The 18,904-nt window shown below is 36.9% G+C and overlaps 1 protein-coding gene across 6 annotated transcripts in view; it reads right to left on the bottom strand.

The window, feature by feature from the left end:
* RNGTT (RNA guanylyltransferase and 5'-phosphatase) overlaps nt 1–18,904 on the bottom strand; it is a 386,087-nt gene that overhangs the window by 220,408 nt on the left and 146,775 nt on the right. For all 6 annotated transcript variants that reach the window (XR_011974408.1, XM_072642803.1, XM_072642804.1 and 3 more), the window contains one exon: nt 8,535–8,603. Coding sequence is in view for 5 of the 6 variants with exons in the window: in XM_072642803.1 (XP_072498904.1) it covers nt 8,535–8,603 (69 nt within the window). In the remaining variant the exon portion in view is untranslated. The remainder of the gene's footprint in view (nt 1–8,534; nt 8,604–18,904) is intronic.

Consider the following 18,904-nt stretch of genomic DNA (forward strand, 5'->3'; position numbering starts at 1 on the left):
AAATCTTATAATTCAATAGAAATATATTTTCAAGTGAACACTTTTGCTACAATTTCCAAAAGCAAAATTACTTTAAATGGCAGTATGTGCTTTAAAATATGATTGTTAATGGGGATACTAATCAACTAATTGAATAGCATATTTATGATGAAATGTCATGAGCTTCCTCTCACCTTCTCTTTTAATCTGCCTTTATATAGTCAGGTGCATATCTCTCTCCTTACCTTTTGTTCCTCTGACAGTGAAGTACATTTGTTATTTTTTAATATATTTACAGAATAGATTTTATGCTCCACAATCTTTAAATTCTCTAAATAAAGAAATGGTGAAATTTTAGGTACAATTGTTCTTACTTTTATAAACGAATCACAGAATACAGGAAATAAAAGGGATATAAGGTCCAAACCACACCTGATTTCTCTAATACAACAGTGCCAACAAGATTTTATATAGCTATTATCTGAAGGTCTCTGGTGCAGGAGAACTCAATACTTACCAGAGCCACCTTTCCGCTCTGGAGCAAAAACTGTTAGCAATTATTTCTGACTTCAAACCTAAAAAAACCCACAAGTCTACCTTATATATGTCATTGTCACCATAAGGCAAGTATTTCATAGCTTGCAGAACAGGGGAGGTATCAGTTGTGGGCATTTACTGTGCTGCTCTACTATCATCAACTACACAGGCAGCTAAGACAACAGCATGATATCTGGGAATATCAAGAATCATATATATCTGAAAAAATACTATAAATTTTGTCCACGATTTCCAGGTTAAACCACAGCTAATTTCTATTTTAAATAATAAAAAGGCAGAAATGTTACTAAAACCTCCTGTCACAATGAAAATACAACTTTTCTAAAGGAAAAAGACCAATAAACAGAAGTCATTAGATAACAAAGGACCAAGAAAGGGTTTCCCGGACCTTTTTGCGTAAGGTCATTGCAAATTCACTACAGAACTATGGGTGAAAGAGAGCAAAGGGCAGGAAGGCTATAGCAACTTCAGGATATGGTCCCTTCTAAACCAAGGAAGATTCACTGACTTTACTCAACTGACTTTTATTGAACATTACCCTAGGTGGAGTTTACACACACAGCTTGGAGGTCAGCAGAAATATAGGGAAACCAACATATTTCATCGATTTTATCCAATCAAGAGAAAGAATCAATCAGAAATTCGACAGGACTAAAGAATTAAATTTAGGATATTTTCCTTTGTATCATGTCCCCTCTACTCTCAGGTTCAACCCTGTACTTCCCTCAGCTCCTGAAGCCATTACATCCTGGAACAGCCTGTCACCCCCATGGCCTTACCCCAGGATATCCCTCTACAAAGGTTAATCCTCCCTTTTACTGGAAAGTTCCTCTTAGGAGTCTCCAGTGTTTTGAGAGGCCCAAGCTGGCTTGCCTTCCTTGTCTTCCTAGCTCTGTTCTTGACATTCTCTGGTTTTCAAATTCATGTCCCCATACTTAATACTTTCATTTCACCACCACTACTTTTCAGCTTTCTTTTGTGTGTTATCTTTCCCAATTAGACAGTAAACTCCTCAAGGACAATGACTGTCTTTTTCCCCCCTTTCTTTTTTTTTTCTTTTTTGAAAAATCTCCAGCACTTACAAAAGTGCCTGGCACAGAAGCACCTAATCCATCCTCACTCTCTTTTTTCTTCCTTCCCTCCCTCAGTCCCCACCTCCCTCCTTTTCTTCCTCTCTTCATTTCTTCCTGCCCTAGAAAAAAGAGAAAACCTATAAATATTGGGAATTCTTCTTAAGTTGGGTCATGTAAGTATAGCTATTTTGTTTCATGTTTTAAAATACTTCTCAACAAAAATTTAAATATTAAGAAAATCATTCCAGGAATTTAATACGATTCCATGTCTGTCATTTCATTACATTCATCAGCACTGGCAATGTATTATGATGGCAGTTCTGTATCCATCACCCTATACATTCAACCAGTTGTCAAGTCTTATCATTTCTGTTTCTATAACATTTGTCCCATGAGATACCCTCATAATTGGAATGACCTCTAAATTGGTTACCTTGGCTCTACTCAATAAACTCCAGTTAATTCTGTTAGCTCATCTGGAAAATGAGGGGAAGAGACTAAATGGCTTTTGAGGCACTTTCCAAATCTCTATTTAGGATCTCATGAAAGATCTTCCATTAAGTGCATACTATATGTCAGACACTGTATTAAGAGAAAGAAATAAAAATACAAGCAAGCAAAACAGTTTCTCACATAAAGGAGCTAACATTCCAATGGGAAAAGACAATACATAAAAGAGAACTGGAAATACAGGAAGGGATACTAAAGGCAAGGTGGCATGGTGTGGAAATGTCTGGGAAGAATTTTTCTGTTTTTATACAGGATAGTTATGGAAATGTTTATTAAATGACATCATGGTTTGCGGTCTTTATTTAAACAGCAGAAAATAAAACATAAAATGCTCAAGGCTTCAAGAAATGAGTATAACATATCTCAGTATAAAAAGAAAATATCCCTGAATAGAGTAGGGAGTACTCCATGAAAATTGAGAAGGCAATTATCATCTGCTTCCTATCCACTTTAAAAAAAAAAAAAAAGGAAGGGCTCAGGGAGAAGCAGCATCATCCTCACAGGATATGGATATGAAAGTCATAAAGCCATAAAAGAAAGATTATTCAGAAAATGGAAGGGAAAAATACATTTAAGTAATGAAACATTTGGTAAATTTCATGTGAAAGTGTCCTCAATGTTGTGTTCCCTCCTACACACACACTGCGACTGATGCTGGAAAATGACAAAATTGTTACTGGATCCACTGTAAATTTATGCTATATAACATCAACTGGGCTTTCACTGCTGCAAGGCAATCCTTTTATATCTCTGAAGTTATTTCACTATACCATTCACAACAGTGGCTCTTTTAAAACCATTTTATCCCTCCTTGAGCTTGCTATGGTTCCTTCCTGGACCCTCTCCATTAAGAACCTGCCACTTACTCTTCCACTCACTGACATTACCCTTCTTGCTCTCTCAAAGCCAAGTATTTTCACTGGCTATCTCATACCTGTAATTTTCTCCCTCCTCACCTCTACCTCCTGGCCTCTCGCAAGTTCTGGTTAAAATTCCATTTTATGCAGGTAGTCTTGCCTGATCCTTCTTAATTCTAGTGCCTTTCCTCTGTTGATTTTTTTCCAATTTATTTTGTATACAATTTGTTTGTATGTGGTTATTCACAATTTCTTTCCACCATTAGGCTATGAGCTCCCTGAGAGAAGGCACTATCTTTTCCATTTCTCTGTAACTCTAACTTAGAAGAGTCCTAGGAACAATGTAGATGCTTACTAAATATCTAATGACTGGTGAGTAGTAATTTCTCTTGAAGTTGATGTGGAGGAAATCAGTGATAACAGAATCTACCCTTTCTGCTGCTAGCTAACCCTGAATCTTCCCAAAGCTGCAGGACCAAAGACTTGTTTCTAAAATATTATATATTTAAAGGAAAAAAATATTAACTATTTTTTATCTCATCACTCCAGTGATGATGATCACTCTATCACTCCATTCCTGAGAATCACCACCTACTGAATAGCTGTGAAGCACAACTCTAAATATCATCATCAACCTCATGAAAACATGATGCTGAGAAGGAACCATGTTAACTTCTATCCAACTATCAGGATTTAGTTCTTCTTTACTCATGGAAATCTAGTTCCCAAAGAGGCCCAAACATATATAATTAAGATGCTCAAGCCTGAGGCTCAACTCTTGTTTTTCTTTTTTTAATTAAAGCTCTATCAATGTACTTTGCTTATACATTACATTTAAAAATTACCTCAATGCCATAAAAGGTATCTTGTAACAAAGAAAAATAACTAAGCAAAACTAACAATACAGTGACTCATCTGAAGGAGTATACAATATTCCTTATCTGTAGCACTACCCCTAAACTTTCTATTTTTTAAAATTTTAACAGAAGTCTATTAATGCTTCCAATTTATTTAAATATTCATTCAATATTTGGAGGAAAAACCACAACCATTGAATCCTGCTTGCTGAATATCTACATTATACACCAGCATTCAGTAGAAATCCACTGAGGACGTACTGATTTATGAAATGAAATGCCTCATCCTTTCTCATATTATAATGCTGATTCTCCAGAATTTAAAAATTTAAAAATTAAAAATCAGTAACAAAGGATTCTAAAAAGGACCTTCTTTTGCCAATGCTATATCTAAGTAAATAACAGATTACTTCATTGAAAGCATTTATATCAAGATATATAATGTAAAAATGAATCACCTAAAATGAGCATCTCATGAAAGTAAGGAACCAATTAGCTATTATTTTCCTTCTATCAGCTATACATATTTATATACACATAAACACATATGGGCATGCATACATATATCTGATTTTATTAGGCAAATTTAAAAGAAAGAGGTTATTTGCAAGAGAAAATTCAATTTGGAGACAATATACTTATTTAAGCTCCTCTGCCAACAAGGACACAGGATTATCAATGTCTGAAGATGATGGCATTTTTTAGGTAACCACATTTCACACAGCTTCCTCTCTTTCCAATCACTGCACACCTTGGAGGCAATTTAGTTAGAAGGCAAAGGAGGACACTAATGATACAGTGAAAGTAATTGCTAGGGTAGCTATGAATTCTGGAGGTAACACCAACTCAATTCTTACTCAAGACAATATGGTGCATTTGATGCAATCAGTTTCTATAACATGAAAGTGTAAATCCAGCAGGTGGAGGCAAGAATTATAAAACAGGCTCTCCTCAGGAAGCCTGCTATTTCATCTCAAGAGAACACAGGAAAATTGGAAGAAAAAAATATAAAAGAGTCACAAATTTATGCAAATGAATCCTTCATATTAAAGTACCAGCCACTATGTTTAAGTGAAAATGGGAGAAAAAGGGAGGTGACATTGCTCTCCTCTGACAAATTTATGAATATTGTGCAGTTCTGTAAAATCTCAGCATTACAAATGGAAAATTTGGGTAGTTATATTAAAATTTCATTTTAAAAAATTTCACGACAGAGGAAAGTTGCAAAACCCATTCTGATAATCCATTATTTTCAATCCACAAAAACTTTTCCTGATTTAGAAATACAAGATCTTCTTTCATGTTTAGTAAAGAAAGCAAAACTGAAGTATAATGAAAGAGTGGGAGTCACAGATTCTGGACAGAAAAGTTTTTGGTTACTCTCAGACCAGTGTGCAGGCCAGGAGAGGAATAAACAACTTGACTGTGTCACCTTGGAGGAACTGAGAACTTAGAAGTCCCCAGAGTACACCCTCCTCTTGAAAAAGGACTCAAAAGTCAAGTAACTGGCTGGGAAAATGCCCAAAAAAGGAAACAAATAAGACAATAGAAGATTACTTCCTTGGTGAACAGGTATTTTCTTCCATCCTTACCGTCAGAAGAAGTCAAGGCTTCTGCATCAAAAACCTCCAAAATAAATATGCAATGGTCTCAGGTCATGAAAGAGCTCAAAAAGGATTTTGAAAATCAAGTAAGAGAGGTGGAGGAAAAATTGGGAAGAGAAATGAGAGCAATGCAGAAAAATCATGAAAAGCAAGTCAGCAGTTTGCTAAAGGTCACCCAAAAAAATGCTGAAGAAAACAACACCTTTGAAAATAGACTAACTCAAATGGCAAAAGAGGTTCAAAAAGTCAACGAGGAGAAGAATGCTTTAAAAAGCAGAATTAGCCAAATGGAAAAGGAGGTTCAAAAGCTCACTGAAGAAAATAGTTCTTTAAAAATTAGAATGGAGAAGATGGAACCTAATGACTTTATGAAAAACTAAGAAATTACAAAACAAAACCAAAAGAATGAAAAAAATAGAAGACAAATATCTCACTGGAAAAACTGACCTGGAAAATAGATCCAGGAGAGACAACTTAAAAATTATGGGACTACCTGAAAGCCACTATCAAAAAAAGTCTAGACATCATCATTCATGAAATTATCAAGGAAAATTGCCCTGATATTCCAGAATCAGAGGCCAAAATAAATATTGAAAGAATCTATCAATCACCTCCTGAAAGAAACATGAAAAGGGAAACTCCTAGGAATATTATAGCCAAATTTCAGAGATCCCAGGTCAAGTACAAAATAGTGCAAGCAGCCTGACAGAAACAATTCAAGTATTGTGGAAATACAATCAGTATAACACAAGATTCAGTAGTTTCTACGTTAAGGGATGGAAGTCAAAGGAACTAGAATTAAAACTAAGAATCATCTACCCAGCAAAACTGAGTATAATACTTCAGGGGGAAAAATGGTCATTCAGTGAAATAGAGGACTTTCAAGTATTCTTGATGAAAAGACCAGAACTGAATAGAAAAGCTGACTTTCAAAGACAAGAATCAAGAGAAGCATGAAAAGGTAAACAGGAAAGAGAAATCATAAGGGACTTACTATTATGTTAAACTGTTTACATTTTAAAAAGTTAAACTGTTTACATTCCTACATGGAAAGATAATATTTGTAACTCTTGATATTTTTCTCAGTATTTGGGTAGTTGTAGGGATTATATACATATAGACAAAGGGCACAGGGTAAGTTGAATATGAAGGGATGATATCTAAAAAAAGAAATTAAGGGATAAGAGAGGAATATATTGGGAGGAGAAAGGGAGAAATGGAATGAGGCAAATTATCTGTCATAAAAGAGGCAAGAAAAAACTTTTTCAATGGAAGGAAAAAGGGGGGAGGAGGTAAGAGAGGAAAAAGTGAAGCTTACTCTCATCACATTTGCCTTAAGGAAGGAATAGCATGTACACTCAATTTGGTATAAAAATCTATCTTAAGCTACAGGAAAGCAGGGGAGAAGGGGATAAGTGAGGTGTGGGGGGGATGATAGAAGGGAGGGCAAATGGGAGGAGGAAGTAATTGGAAGTAAACACTTTTGGGGAGGGACAAGGTCAAAAGTAAGAACAGAATAAATGGGGGGCAGGATAAGATGGAGGGAAATACAGTTAGTCTTTTACAACATGACTGTTATGGAAATCTTTTGCATAACTACATCTGCATAACCTATATTGAATTGCTTGTCTTCTCAGTGGGGATGGGTGGAGAGGGAAAAAGGGAGAAAAGCTGAAAATCAAAATTTTTGGAACAAATGTTGAGAATTGTTTTTGCATGCAACTAGGAAATAAGAAATACAGGCAATGGAGTGTAGAAATCTATCTTGCCCTACAAGAAAAGACAGAAGATGGGGATAAGGAAAGGGAGGGGTGTGAGAGAAAGGAGGGCAGATTGGTAGAAGGGGTAATCAGAATGCACAGTGTCTTGGAGTGGGGGAGGGGCAAGATGGGGAGAAAATTTGGAATTCAAAATCTTGTGGAAACGAATGTTGAAAACTAAAAATAGATAAATTTTTAAAAAAAAATAAAAAACACTGTGATCATGAGACAGTCAATTAACGTCTACATGCTGAAACTCCTGGGACCTATCTCTGAAATCATAGACAAGTTGTCTTCTCCATTTCTAAGGGGATTTTTTCTTACTCTAATTAATCTTCTGATGATGTAAATGTAACCCTGAATACAGGCCCAGTGCAGGCTATTTAAACTTCCAGTACAGTCCCAACAATATGTGTTTTGCACTGAGAATCATTAGTTTATTTTAGAGAGGGCCATCATTAGAAATCTAACCACTAGATAAAGAATTTTTGTGGCCACGGACATTCATAAAGACTAACCATAAGGTTGAAATCTACACTGATAAAAATACTTACACTTATAAATCACATATCATTAAAATATTAAAATAGTAAATACTTAACCCAAGTAATACCTATACATAATCTCACATTATGCAGATTATGGTTAGTCTTTTTTATTCTACAACAGTTCTATACAAGTTTGAAATATGATTGAGTACCACATAAATGGCATATCAAAAGCAATGACCCAAGCAAGAAGTTTCAAGACCTGGCTCCAAAGTCACTTCCATCTATCACTAATGTCTGAAAGTCTTTTCTTTTAATACTTTGAAAACTGTATTGCAGTATGACTGATTTCACCTGTATTCCCATGTACTTTAGTGCATAAAAACAGTATTATTTTGATAAGAAATCCATAGACTTCACCAGACTGCCAAAGGGGTCTGTCTGTCCATCGACACAAAAAAGGTTAAGAACCTCTGGTCTAGAATAAAATTGGATATACAGTACAATACACCTTATCCTAAAGAAGAACTAAATAGGTTTATGACAAGGAGAAGAGAAGGAAAGCCGACAGTGAAGGATACGGTTAGTGCCAAATGGAATATAATATATTAGCAGAAAACAAATCATCCTAACCTTATGGATATGTCATGGTTTGTAAGGACACTTATTCAATTAAAAAACAAGCCATGAAAGTCAAAGAACCTTCAAATAATTCTTTATAGATTAATTACTGCTCTTAGGAATATTTACTCTACATACAGCAAAAACCATTAAGTGGAATTGCAAGCTTTTAGTCTGTAAATATCAGGAGAAAAGCACACATTTTAATAATATATGTTTCAACTTACCCCAATAGGCTGAAAAATAAGTCCATCTACTTCATGACTGACTTCTCTTGCAAAACTTCCTTCAAGAAGCTGTAAAAAAAGAAGAAAAAAGGCAAATATTCTTGAGAAACATAAAATTAAAAACCAAATTTGATTACATTACTTAGCTTTTTTAGTCCTAAAAAAATAGCCAACTATATGATTAGATTAGATCACACTGACCCTTCTCAATGTAGTTTACAGTTAAAGGTCCAGAAAAGTTATAATTTACTTATAAAACAGAATCCATAATAATTAAGGGTGGAAAACTTTTTATAGAAATACCATAAGTAGACTGAGAAAGTCAACAAAAAATATGATAAAAATGACAAGAGGTGTTGTGTATATCAAATTATCAGGGAATAATATGTAACCAAACAAAATAATAAATTAATTTGAAGGATCATTAAACATTTCAAGCAAATTAATGGAAAAAAAGAAGTAGGAACAAAGGATACATTACTAGACAACAAATTTCATCAAGCAATAATTTGGTAAGAAGAGTAATGGATAAAGAGTAGGCTTCAGCATTAGGAAGACCTAAATTCAAGTCCAGCCTCTGAATGGCAGTGTGACAGTGAGCAAGTCACTCCATGTAGCAAAGCAGGCAATGATTTGAATTAATAATGGAAGTTTCCTCTCTGGGAGTCCTTTTCACTCCCTAAAAATAAAATCTCAGGTCCATACCAAAAGAAGAAAATTATTTGCTAACTGATTAAAGGACAAAAAAAAAATGTATAACATGGAAAGAGATTATATAAGTAAAAATCAAGAATAACCACAAGCAAGATCTCACTGTTTCAAAGACATTAAAAAACCTTCAGAACTGCAAGGAGGAAAATTTTTAACTAAAAAATGTACAAAGGCAACCATAAACAGACAAAATAAACAATTCAAAAACAAAACAAAAAGATTTTGTACAAAAAGAAATCAATGTAGAAACTATAAGAAAGGAAACCACTGATTGGCAAAATATATATATATATCTTTTCATCAAATATTATAAATTTAGAACTAGAAGAAATCTTGGAAGTCATAATGCTTAGCCTCCTAATTTTATACATGAGGAGAATAAGGTACATTAAATCACATGTCCATGGTCACTCAGCTACTATCTGGGGCAGGATTTTTTTCCCTCAGATTTTCCTGACCCAGATCCAGCCGTCATTTCATTCTACTGTGATGCATGTAGAAATATAATATGTACAAAGGCACCTGAGTTGTGAATGGAGAGAAAGGAGCAAGAGTAGGTAAGCCAAATAAAATAAAGATTGTGAAGAGTTCTGAATGCTAAGTTAGAGAATGTGGATTTTTCTCTTGAATAACGAGAATGAATTATAGTGAAATGAGTGCTAAATCAGTCATTAGCGGTGATCTGAAAGATGTAACTGAAAGATGTCACTAATGGAAGAGAATTGTGGTATGAAAAGTTAAACTTGGGAGTTAGGGAGACCTTAAACACTCAGCAACTGTGAAGTCAACAAGTCAAATAGCATTTATTAAGCATATACTAAGTGAAAGGCACTGAGTTAAGTGCACAAAGAAAAGGACAAAAAAAATTCCCACTCTCAACTTCACAGCCTAATGCAAAAAAAACCCAAAACAAAACAAAACAAAACGAACTATGCATAGATAAGACATACATGATAAACTGGAGATAATTTCAGAGGGAAGGCACTAAAATGAAGAAGAAAATGGGGCTTTAGCACAAACCTAAGCTAAAATATTCATTGTAGAACTTGTTTTTAATAGCAAAGAACTTGAAATAAAGGAGGTGCTCATTGTTTGGAGAAAGGCTAAAGATAATGTGAATACAATGAAATGCTATTGGTATGATTATAAGGAATGATCAATATTAAGAGCTCAGAGAAACAGAGGAAGATGTAGAAATGATGCACAGGAAGACATATGAATTATAATCTCAGAGAGAAGGCACTAAGATTAAGGAGGACTAAGAAAGGCTTCTTGCAAAACGTGGAACTTTAGCAAAATGTGAAAGAAGTCAGAGAAGATAGGAATCTGAGAAAAGGAGGGAAAAAGTTCAAGGCTTGGGGGGATAGCTAGTAAAAAATACAGTCAGTCAATAAAACATTTATTAAGTACCTACTATTGTATGAGGAACAGTTAAACCCTAAGGACAGAAATATAAGATGCAATTACCAAGTGAAAGAATAGAGAAAGAATAGAAAAATGAATGCAAGATGGAGCCTTAAAGTAGATAAAAGGTTAATGAGAGCAACTTGGATGAAGATTTAGCAAAGGAGTCTAAGGAAGAGCAGATAGGAGAAGAACCAAGAGAAAACAGTATCAGGAAAATCAAGAGAGAAAAGAATACCAAGCAGAAGAGGGCGACAGACACTATCAGAGGCCATGGAGACATCAAGAAGCGTAAGGATTGAGAAAATGTCATTTGATTTGGCAAGTTAAGAGATGACCAGTAACTCTGGAGAAAGCAGTTTTGGCTGAAAGATAAGGTCAAAATCAGACTGTAGAGTTAAGAAGAGGGTGAAAAAGTGGAAGCATCTATCAGAGACTTCTTCAAATTTAGTCAAGAATGGTAGAAAAAGTATAGGAAAAGAGCAGGGATCAAGTGAGTGTTTTTGACAATGAGGGAGACAAGGTTATGTTTGTAAGTAACTGGAAAGTAAGTCAGTATATAGGAAAAGCCTGAAGATAAGTAAAAAGTGGGAACACTAGAGGGGCAATCTTCTGTAGATGAAAGAAGAGAATGGGAACATTTGAGGATGAAAAGGGGTTTACCTTGGCAAAAGAAAGGCCATCTCTTCATGTAAGACAAAGGTGAAGAAGGAGATAGCAGTAGGACAAAGCGTCTCAGTGATATGAGATGAGGAGGGGAAGAGGAATTCTTGATTCAATTTTTTCATGATATATGAAACAATGGCCAACCTGGCAAAATAGCAGGAAATATAGTAAGCTACCCTCCCCAACCCACAATTTCTCCAAACAGATTTAGAAAATGAACTAAATCAAATGCTAATCATAAAATTAAAGAGAAGGCCACAGTGAGTCATTTTCCCAGTTCAGGCTATCATAGGCAGAAAGAGAAATCTATGGACATTGAAGATGCAGCCTACTTAGGAGCATGTCATATGAATCACCAAAGGACTGAAGTAACAAGGTCATATATCTGAAGCAAGATAAGGTCCCAGATCCTTGTCTCATACAACATGGAGAAATTGGTGCCAAATGGCAGCTTTGTCACTCACTACTCAGTTCTAGGATGAAATGCAAGGGGAAGGAATCTCTGACCAGGGGTAATATTCTAGGTAGGCAGGCCTTAGGTTGTGTATTGAGCAAGGAAAGTTTCAGGAGCAAGAAGTAACTATGTGGTTCAGACTCCAATAGGAAGGTAAGGTCTCAGTTCCAACTTCTAATCAAGTCTTAAGTCTACAGATGGAAAACCAGGGGAAGAATTAAAATCCAAAAAAAGTCACTGAACTAGTAGAACTTTCCAACTGGCTCATAGTGATTGAGACTATTCTACTGAAATTTCAAAGGATGCAAGCCCACAGGCCTGGTGCTCAGACTCAAAGTAAAGTCAGGAACTTGTAAAGCTCAGACTTGTCCTGATCAGGGCAAGCACTGAAAGCTTTTAAGTCCCTAGTCTGAACTATCCTGAGATTTCTGAATAATATAACATTTAATACCCAAGAAAACAGCTGCATAAACCTGAAGACACAGGGTCAGCTAAGATATTTCTTCTAGAAGCGTACAAAGTCTGGCAGAATGAGCAAACAAAAAGAAGAATCCAATCTTTTGGATTCTTCCAAATCCAGCATCAATCCAGCTTTTATAATGACAAAGACCCTCAAGATAAAATCCCAGAAGAAGAGAACGACTCCAAAACATCTATAAACTAAAAGCTTCAAAGGAAAACGTAGCTTGGGGATAGATTCAACAAGAATTCTGGGTGCAGCAAGTTTCATTTTTTTAAATGAGTTAAAATTTGTTTTTATGAAAAAATGATAGAGCTGTGAGCTCTTCCACTCAGCGTGCACTCTCCTCCAGTGCGGCACCACCTCCTGTCTCTCTTAAGGGTTTAAACCTGCCACTTCAAAGTTCACCATGGATGATGATATTGCTGCTCTCGTTGTTGACAATGGCTCTGAAATCTGCAAAGTTGGCTTTGCATGAAACAATGTCCCTCAGCCCATCTTCCCCTCCATTGCTGGGCACCCCAGACATCAGGGTGGGATAGTGGGTATGGGGCAGAAAGACAGCTACATGGGGGATGAGGCCCAGAGTAAAAGAGGTATTCTGACCTTGAAATACCCCACTGAACATGGTATTATCACCAACTGGGATGACATGGAGAAGATCTGGCATCATACTTTCTACAATGAGCACCGTGTCATTCCTGAAGAGCACCCTGTGCTGCTCACAGAAGCCCCCCTGAACCCCAAAGCCAACAGAGAAAAGATGACTTAGATTATGGTTAAGACCTTCAACATTCCAGCCATGTAAGCTGCCATCCAGGCTGTGCTGTCCCTGTTTGCCTCTGGTCGTACCACTGGTATTGTGACAGACTCTGGTGATGGTGTGATCCACGCTGTGCCCATCTTATGAAGGTTATGCCCTTCCCCATGCCATCCTCCATCTGGATCTGGCTGGTCGTGATCTGACCGACTATCTCATGAAGATTTTGACCAAGAGATGGATGGTACAGTTTCACTATCACAGCTGAGAGGGAAGTTGTGCATGACATCAAGAAGAAGCTGCGTTAAGTTGTCCTAGACTTTGAGCAGGAGATGGCTACTGCTGCATTTAGCTCCTCTCTGAAAAAGAGCTAGGAATTCCCTGACGGTCAGGTTATTACCATTGGCAAAGAGGGGTTCCGGTGCTCAAAAGCTCTCTTCCAGCCATCTTTCTTAGGTATGGAATCCATGAAACTACTTTCAACTCAATCATGAAGTGTGATGTTGACATCAGTAAGGATTTGTATGCCAATACTGCACTGTCTGGTTGTACCACCATGTACCCAGGCATTGCCCACAAGATGCAGAAGGAGATTACAGCCCTGGCTCCCAGCACAATGAAAATCAAGATCATTGCCCCACCTGAGCGCAATTACTCTGTCTGGATTGGAGGCTCCATCCTGGCGTCTCTTTCCAACTTCCAGCAGATGTGGATCAGCAAACAGGAGTATGATGAATCTGCGCCCTCCACTGTCCACCACAAATGCTTCTAAATGGACTGTTTGTATTTTTTTAATTGTTTTTTTTTTTTTTGTCAAAAGTGTGTGACATGATAACTGCCCCCCAAAAGAGATGAGATTGGCACAGCTTTATTTGTTTTGGGGTGTTTTTTTGTTGTTTTGGTTTTTTTTTTGATGCTTGACTCAGGATTTAAAAACTGGAATGGTGAAGGTGATGAGCAGTCTAAGTATTTCGGAGGCAAACATCCCCAAAGTTCTACAGTGTGTCTTCAGGACTCTGACTGTACATTTGTTTGTTTTTTTAAGTCATTCCAAATATTGTATAATGCATTGTTACAGAGTTATAAGTCTCCATGAAGGCTGTTCTCTGTTAGAGCAAAGGAGCTAAGTAACAAATCCAGACTGGGGGGAGAGTACTAATATTGCTTTACATGTAAATTAACGTAATCCTTTAAAAAAACTTTTTGTATCTTCCACCTTAATAGTTGTTCCTTTTTCTTAAATTGTCAGTCATATTGAATGGCCCCCTAAATTCTCTCCCTGCCCCCAACACAGATGTGAAAAAAGACTTTACAGTCTCCCTGCGAGTTTTATAAGATTGGTGCCAGCACTTGGGAGAGGGGAGGAGCTTTATCTATACACTGACTTAAGACCAGTTCAAATAAAAGCGTACACGTTAAAGAAAAAAGAAAAGAAAAATGATAATACTCGAGAGGCGAAAAAGAGCTGCTATTGAAGAAAAAATCAAAAGGGAATTAAAAACCTGGCACAAACTTTTATTGCTGAAGCAACAAACTCCTTGAAAATCAGAAAGTACCAAACAGAAGCAAAGGCTTCAATGAGAAGCAACAAGAAATATTAAGACAAAATGAAAAGATAAAAAAAATTAAGATGCAAACCAAAAACATAATTTCAAAAATGACCTGGAAAAGAGATCAAGGAGAAAAAAAAAGTAAGAATCACTGAATGAACTGAAAAGCATGACCAGAAAAGAGGCTAGACATCATTTCAAGAAATGTTTAAACTGCGCAGATCTCTTAAATCCAAAGGGCAAAGTAGAAACAGAAACAATCCACTGATCATTTCCTGAAAGAAATCTCAAAATGAAAATGACCATGAATATGAAAGTCAAAATCCAGAGTTTTCAGGTCCAAGAACAAATAGGGTAAGAAATCAACAAGAAAGAATTTAACCACTAAGAAGCTATAGTCCGGATCACATATGATTTAGCAGTCACCCCAATAAAGGAGGAAAGAGCTTAGAATTAAGTAATTTGAGTATAATTCTACATGTGAAAAAATGAATCTTTAAATGAAAAGGAGGACTTCCTGATCAGAAAACTGAGCTATGTAAAAAATTTGAACTGTAAATACAGGAGCCATGAGAAAATTTATAACAGTCACAGAGGATTAAACAAGAATAAACTGCTTACATTCTAATATGGGGAGATATATTATATCAAGTATCCCCCCTCAGACACCTATCATCAGGGTTCATAGAGGAAGTCTATTGTGGATGATCAGAAAGGAAGTTAATAAAAATAAAAATACACTGAGGGGGAAAAGGGAGGAAAGTTATGGGAAATTACCTCACAAATGAATATCTATATGTACAAGAAGGAAGGGATGGGGGAAACAGCAGACACTTTCTCATTCATTCTCATCTGAACTGATCAAAAGAAGAATGCAAAATATAACTAGATACAAAAATTTATTTCACTGAATCGGAAAATAAGAAAGAGAAGACTGACAGATTAGAAGGAGGGTAGAATAAGGGAGTGATTAGTCCTAAGAAAATCAAACTCTAAGGATGTAAAAAAAACATCTATAGATATTTTCAAGGTGGCAAAAATTGGAAACTGAGGGAGGTGCTCATCAAATGGGAATCAAGTTATGGTACATAAATATAATGGAATACTACTGCATTGTAAGAAATTATGAAGATGACAGTTTCAGAAAAACATAGAAAAACTTTTCTAAAAGAACTGATGCAGAATAAAGTGAGCAAAACCAAGATATCAAAACTGATAACAGCATTAAAAAAACAGTTGAAGGATCAGTCCATTAAGGAGGACTCTGGCAAGACTCTTGCCAACAATGACTAACAGAGAGACCTCTCTGTGATTATCATAGGACAATCTATTTTCTTTACCATTATAGAGATCGACAATGGAAGTATCCTTGAACTCCTAGGGAGTAACTTCATCTTGCCATATAACCTGGAAAATTCCTATCAGCTTTTATATGAGCAATGGACCCCTACCTTGTAAACAGTTGGAATAGGATCAGCACCAGGTGCTTTGACACATGAGAGGAGCCTAATGGCATTCAAAATGTCTTCTTCAGTTTGAAGGCTACTACCTGAGGTCAATGGCTTCAGTATTTATTGATAATGGGCTGTTGAGAACACTATGGAGGTATTCCACCTCTCTAGGATCATGATTCTATCACTAATCAATGTGGCTCCATTAACAGTGAGAACAGATGCACCATAGTCTCTGGCCCATTAATAATCTTCAGGCCATCATAAAAAGCACTTTGGATTGTTACTAATCAGCATAAAAATGAATTTCACCTGTTTTCTTACTGAGCCAAGAATCCTGTTTCTCTCTAGGCTTAACTTACACTTTACTTTTAATGGAGTTAAATGCTGTTTTCTTAAAGATGGATGAACTATCTTACTAGTAAACCCTGTGGAGTTCTCATTTTTCCTTTAGCAGCTTCTGAATTTTCCCATCATTTTCTCCAAACAAATCTTGATGTTTGTGAGTATTCTGGCTCAGATGAGTAAATGTTGTGTTGTAAATACCAAATCTTTGAAAGTTGCTCACTCCTTTTCAGCTCCACTGTTACCAACCATGCATTGGCTCAGCTTTCCCTCAAAGTACTCTAATTTATTGACTTTTGAGGCAAAACACCTTCTATATCCAGAGAAACAACTATGGAATTGGATCGCAGAATGGAGTAGATAATTTTCTTTTGTATTATGTTTTATTTTATGGTTTCTCCTATTCATTTTAATTCTTCTATGCAATACGACTAAGGTGAAAATGTATTTAATAAGAATGTATATTTAGAACCTATATAAGATTGCACACTGTCTCAGGGAGGGAGTAGGGAGGGAAGGGCTGGAAGGAGGAAGAAGAAAGGGAAAGAATCTAAGATATATGGAAGTGATTATAGAACAATGAAAACAAATAAAATAATTTTTAAAAAGTCATTTTAAGGAACACATTTAACCATATCAGCCCTCTTCTCAAAAACTTCTGATGGTTTCCCATTTTCTATAGGACAAAACATAAAATCCTCAGCTCGACATTTAAGGTCTTCCACTGTCGACCTCCTACCTATTTTTCCAGCCGTATTTCACATTCACCTTTACAATCTCTATATTTCAGAAAAATGGGGCTATGTTCTCTCAAATATTTCAAGTCATTTCCCAGAAGGAATTCTTTTGCACCTGCCTTTCTAAGAATTGCTGTCTTCCTTTGATGGATCCCATCACATTTGCCCTTTCTCCCCTAAACTGATGATGTATTATACTCATCTGTATACATGTTTTATCACCACTATCACCACCACTCTCTCCAAATAGAATGTTAAGTACCTAGCATAATATCTTACTAGAGAGCAGGAACTTAACAGATGTTTGTTGAAATTAAATGTAAAAGCTTCTGATTGCAAAAGCACTGAAAAATGAACTATCAGAACAGTGTTCTAAGACCTTGATTTTTCCTAGGCCAACCTCAAGTCATAATATTCCTAACTACATACCCACCTCAAATGACTAGGCAGAATACATTGATCCACTTGGGAAGGACATGTGAGATTCTTAAAAAGTCTTTTGTAATATTGGTCAGGGGAGCCAAGATGGTGGAGTAGAAAGACACACATATGTTAGCTCCCAACCCACAGCCCATAAAATACCTGTAAGGAGGAACTCCCAACAAATTCTGGAGCAGTAGAAGCCATGGAGCAATGGAGTGGAGGAGATTTCTGTTCTAGAGAGACCTGAAAAGCTTACATGAGGGGTCCATCACACACCGGACCCAGAGTGGAGCCCAGCCCTGCCTTGGCCGTGCAGCGCCAAGGGGAGCAGATCCCAGCAGGCTTCGGGGACAGAATCTCCAGTGGCTGCGCAGGTCCCTAGACCCACAGGTGCCAAGGGTTGGTGAGAGGGTCTTTTCAGCTTGCCAAGAGGGGAGCGGGGTGTCCACATGACTCAGCCCCCCCTCAGGAGGCAGCAGCAGACAGGGGCTCCCAAAGCAGGCAGGAGCTTGGATCCATTGTTGAAGGTCTCTGCATAAACCCCCTGAGGGAACTGAGCTCCATGAGGCAGCCCTGCCCCCACCCAAGCACCTGAACTTAATCTCACACTGAATAGCAGCCCCACCCCTGCCCAAAGCCCTGAGGCTGGGAAGCAGCATTTGAATCTCAGACTCCAAGTGCTGGCTGGGTGGATCTGGAGGCAAGGTGGGTGTGGAGAGGACACTCAGAAGTCAAGTCACTGGCTGGGAAAATGCCCAGAAAAGGGGGAAAAAAAAATAAGACCATAGAAGGTTACTTTCTTGGTGAACAGATATCTCCTCCCATCCCTTCTGATGAGGAAGAACAATGCTTACCATCAGGGGAAGACATAAAAGTCAAGGCTTCTGTATCCCAAACACCCAAAATAAATATTCAATAGGCTCAGGCCATGGAAGAGCTCAAAAATGATTTTGAAAATCAAGTTAGAGAGGTGGAGGAAAAACTGGGAAGAGAAATGAGAGAGATGCAAGAAAAGCATGAAAAGCAGGTCAACACCTTGCTAAAGGAGACCCAAAAAAATGCTGAAGAAAATAACACCTTGAAAAATAGGCTAACTCAATTGGCAAAAGAGGTTCAAAAAGCCAATGAGGAGGAGAATGCTTTCAAAAGCAGAATTAGCCAAATGGAAAAGGAGGTTCAAAAGCTCACTGAAGAACACAGTTCTTTCAAAATTAGAATGGAACAGATGGAGGCTAATGACTTTATGAGAAACCAAGAAATCACAAAATAAAACCAAAAGAATGAAAAAATGGAAGATAATGTGAAATATCTCATTGGAAAAACAACTGACCTGGAAAATAGATCCAGGAGAGACAATTTAAAAATTATGGGACTACCTGAAAGCCATGATCAAAAAAAGAGCCTAGACA

The sequence above is a fragment of the Notamacropus eugenii genome, chromosome 2 (assembly GCF_028372415.1).
Source record: "Notamacropus eugenii isolate mMacEug1 chromosome 2, mMacEug1.pri_v2, whole genome shotgun sequence".
NCBI lineage: Eukaryota > Metazoa > Chordata > Mammalia > Diprotodontia > Macropodidae > Notamacropus > Notamacropus eugenii.